This window comes from Parasteatoda tepidariorum, chromosome 5 (genome assembly GCF_043381705.1).
Source record: "Parasteatoda tepidariorum isolate YZ-2023 chromosome 5, CAS_Ptep_4.0, whole genome shotgun sequence".
Classification (NCBI taxonomy): domain Eukaryota; kingdom Metazoa; phylum Arthropoda; class Arachnida; order Araneae; family Theridiidae; genus Parasteatoda; species Parasteatoda tepidariorum.
Window position 1 is genome coordinate 23,401,042 of NC_092208.1, and position 4,797 is coordinate 23,405,838.

Sequence of the window (4,797 nt, forward strand, 5' to 3'; positions counted from 1 at the left end):
ATCTAATATTATATAGCATCAAAACTAACACAAAGTAATATTAGTTTGCATGGAATCTAATATTATATAATGCAGAGCAAACAGCGACCTCTTGTATCTTTCTAATATTAGAAGTTGTGCAAGATAACGTTAGATTTTGCCGATTTTCTGATGTTATCTAATATTAGGTGCTACTTGGGATAGTTTTTCAACTTAAAAGATTTTAATCTATAAGAAAATCAAGAAAGAATCTAACGTACTTCCTTCCTCTATGACTCTCCACACGCTACTGGGGAAAGCATGTAAAGTGTTGCCACAGGTAGAGAGTTCTGCTCTACGCCACCTCGATCTACCCATTTCGATCTTCAATACAAATTTTCAGATTGTATATTTTTGAAGCAAATGAAGTTTTACTCAAATAATATCCTCCCCTTCAGTTTTTTGTGATTATTTATTTAATTTAACTATAGAGTTATTTAATTTAACTTAAATGGATAAAGTGGATAGTATTGACTATAGTCGGTAAATATGTATAAAATGAAAAATATATTTTTTATTTTATACATATTTAACGATCTTTTAATTGAAACTTTTAAAACTTGGAAATGGAACTAACCCGCATTGCGTTGCACCACAAGAACCTCCCACGGTCCTTACGGCAAGAGGACTCGAACCCATGATCCGCCTACCACTGATGATATTTCACATCTGCACTGTGGTCGATGCAAGCCGGATGTGGAATTCGTATCTACCAGTCATCGCCGGGATCGAACCCCGGTTCACCTCATTGGAAGGCGAGCGTCTTAATAGCGAAATTTCTTAAATAAAAATGAATATCCAAACAATTGTTTTAATATAATAAAATAATTTTCTAAGTAAAAAAAAATATATTCTTAAGCTTTTAAATTTTAATTCATGACTAATTTTATTAAAAGATGATTTTATTCTTGATCCAAAAATTTATTCATTATATTAAAGTAAAAATTAAAATATTTAATTAAATTTGGTTGAAATTATTAAAAAAATGTAATTTCAAAACATTTATATTAATGCTTTGAAGTTTTACTAATTACAGAGCGAAAATAAAAAGTGATTCGTTTACAAAATATTGGAGTGAAAATAATGCGCCAAATCAAATGCATGTGATTCTTTTAAAAAGCTATAAAAATATATGATTATATTTACTTGAAGGAAAATCGCCTCTGAATCACGTGACAACGTCCTTTGAAACAAGGGAAGTGGGTCTGGTTCTCTATATGTAAATCACTACTCTAAGATATAAGTGTGTGGTGAACCACCTTCTCACCAGATGGCGATGAACTCTACTCGCCAGGTGGCAGTGCAAAACATTTCCCTGAACCTTTTTATAAGATGGCAACATCTCTTGTGTTCAAACTTTAGTTTCCAGAATCTGGCAGCAGCTCAATATAAACATTCATTCGGGCTTGCTGACCGGTGAACACGCACCTCTTTTAAAAATGCTGCTGTCGTTAATCATGTCTGTCTTTTACATTGTAACTTAATATGATTTCTTCTTTTTTTAATTATTATTAAACTTTTGTGATTATTAATTTTATTGAATCAATTTATTTAATATTATTTAATCTAATCACCACAGATTGGTGACCTACTAAATGAAATTTAAAAGCAACCTTCAATATCTTTCTTCATCGGAGATTCTTTCAAAATGATTACTTTAAAATGATTACTATTCAAAATTTCTACTCAAGATTAATAAAATCATCTATTTCTTTTAACGAAATAAAAAAATTTTTAATCAAAAATCGCGCATTACTAATGGATATACCACGTGCAACAGGTGCTGAGCTGATTGGGTATGTAGTTTATTTTATGTTTCCCATTTGTTCTATATTTGTTTTTCTCTTGCACTCAAATTACGCGAATCTTTATTATTTCCTTAATGTAATTACGTTATTGTGTATATATATATATTTTGAAATGTTCTAACGTAAGCACGTGTGCGTAAACAAATCTTCGAAAATAATTTTTCTTACTTTAGTGTTTTATTCTTGATTATATTATATTTGCCTTATTATGGCTACGACTCCTCCTACAACCACCGCAGAAGAGCAAATTTCGCATGTTAGTGTTAAACCACCTCCATTTTGGAAACCCAATCCTACTCTTTGGTTTATCAGATTAGAAGCGCTGTTTAATCTTGCAAAAATAACTGTTGAAGAAACTAAATTTAATCACGTGGTAGCGGCACTAGACGCCGATGTGTTAACTTCCGTTAGTGATATTCTACTTAGTCCACCCCAGGATTATCCTTACGCGGCTTTAAAAAAGCGCTTAATTGATTCTCACTCTGAAAGTGAATCATCTCGCATCCGCACACTATTGCAAGGGCTTGAACTCGGGGACCAACGTCCTTCGCAGTTACTCGCGCGCATGCGCTCATTATCTGGATCATCTGTTGGTGAACTATTACTTAAATCGCTCTGGTTGGGCAGGCTGCCCCACAACACTCAATCAATTCTCGCGGCTCTGAACCAAGAACTTAGCCAGTTGGCTACTGTTGCCGACAAGATTCACGAAACGTGCAACCCGCATTCCATTAACGCAGCAAGCGTCGTTAAGCCCAAAACTACATGCGATATGGAGGCACAGATAGCACAGCTATCTAGGCAGCTTAGTGAATTAACAGCGTTGGTTCATCGGCAGAATGATCCCCAAAACCAGCGTAACAAACATGTTAGAAAGCGGAGCAATTCCCAAAGATTCAAACAATTTAAAGAACCAATAAATGGACAGTGTTTTTATCACACCAATTTCGGTATTAAAGCAAAAAAATGCACCCCACCTTGTTCTTTCCCCCACACATTGGAAAACTAGGTCGGCGATCGTCCACCGGCCAAAACGGCGACCGCCTTTTGCAACGCGTTATGTTGGCCGATTCTTCTTCAAATATGACTTTCTTAATCGACACAGGTGCAGATATTTCCGTTTTGCCAAAAACTTATGCTCCTAACGCAAAATTACAAAATGATATCACTTTATTTGCCGCTAATGGCACTATTATTCCAACTTACGGAACTAAACGAATAGCGTTAGATTTTAATCTGCGACGGGAATTCATTTGGCCCTTTGTAATTGCTGACGTACGCCAACCAATTATCGGCAAAGATTTTTTAGAGCATTTTGATTTATATGTCGACTGTAAAAATCACAGAATTATCGATGCGAAAACTATGATAGGTTCTAACGGCCAATCCCCCAAAATCAATTTCTTAGAATCCAATATATCCATTTTAATTGGTAAAACTCAGTATCACAATATTTTAAAACAATATCCCGAATTACTTAATCCTTCACAACCGATCCCAACTAATCTCTCAAACCAAGTTTTGCATCATATTGAAACTGAAGGGCTATTGACCGGGGTATTTTCAAAACCCCGCCGTCTCGCGCCAAAAATTTTAGAAGCAGTTCGTAAAGAATTCGAATATCTTATGTCACTTGGCGTTCTTCGCCCATCAAAAAGCCCCTGGGCTAGTCCCCTCCATGTAGTAAAAAAATCAAACGGAGATTTCCGACCTTGCGGTGATTATCGGAAGCTTAATTCTGTAACCATCCCTGATCGCTATCAGGTCCTTCACATTCAAGACTGTACGCAAAATCTTCACGGTAAAACAATATTTTCCACTGTTGATCTCGCTTGGGCTTACCATCAAATAAAAATCAACCCAGCAGACATCCCTAAAACCGCGATAACTACACCGTTCGGTCTTTTCGAATACACTGCTATGCCTTTCGGTCTCCGTAATGCCGGACAAACATTTCAGAGATACATTCATCAAGTGTTATCAAATCTCCCTTTTTGTTTCCCATATTTTGACCATATTCTCATAGCTTCATCTTCCGAAACTGAACACATTGAACATTTACACCAAGTTTTCTCCCGTTTAAGAGAATACGGCCTTAAACTCAATCCCGATAAATGTGTGTTAGGAAAAACATCAGTTAAGTTTTTGGGTTGTCTTATTACTGCTGAAGGCATTAAACCACTTCCCGATAAAGTTGAATCAATATGTAATTTTCCGAAACCTGATACCATTATGGAACTTCGGCGTTTCTTGGCAATGCTCAACTTTTATAGGCGTTTTTTAGCGAATGTAGCTGAACTTCAAGATCCTCTTAATAAAATGCTTTCAAACTGTAAGAAAACCTTGGAATCAGGAAGCTGAACTCGCATTTTCAAAATGTAAATCCGCGTTAGTTGACGCTACAACTCTTGCTTATCCCGTTCCTGACCAACAAATTAGTCTCATAGTTGATGCTTCTTCCGCTGCAGTTGGGGCAGTTTTAAATTGTTCAACCCCAGTCGGGTTCAAACCGTTAGCATTTTTCTCCCGTAAACTGAGTGCAACAGAAATCAAATATAGTACTTACCAGGGTTGGGGTTTTGGACGTCCTAAACTGGTTTTGGACAGGACACGTGGGTTTTACTGTCTTAAACTGGGTAAAACTGTCCTAAACTGGGTTAAACTGTCTTAAAGTGTCCAAAACCTTGAACTTTGGTAAAAGGTAAAAATTCTATAGGTGATACCATTGTACACATAATAATTACATGTATCAATAAATATTTGATATTTTTTAAACAATTTACTATAACTTATTAAAAGAAAATAATATAATATAATAGAAAAAGGTTTATAATTTTTGAAGCTCCACAATTCTTTGAACAACAAAAGTGAATAACTAATCCTTTAAATATAAATATGCTTTTAATACTGATAAATAATATTTTTGCATAAGGATAAATATGGCAATATTAAAAAATAATACTTTTTCTTA

At 35.1% G+C, this 4,797-nt stretch overlaps 1 protein-coding gene across 1 annotated transcript; it reads left to right on the top strand.

Annotated features, from left to right (window-relative positions):
- Window positions 1-1,266: 1,266 nt before the first annotated feature.
- Window positions 1,267-2,835, top strand: LOC107442810 (uncharacterized). The gene has a single exon (XM_016056466.3). The coding sequence runs from the start codon at window positions 2,035-2,037 to the stop codon at window positions 2,833-2,835; it is 801 nt and encodes a 266-aa protein (XP_015911952.2). The 5' UTR covers window positions 1,267-2,034.
- The last annotated feature ends 1,962 nt before the right edge of the window (window positions 2,836-4,797 follow it).

Bases quoted from the DNA above. Each gene is read 5' to 3' on its own strand.
- LOC107442810 (XM_016056466.3), top strand. From the start codon at position 2,035: ATGGCTACGACTCCTCCTACAACCACCGCAGAAGAGCAAATTTCGCAT.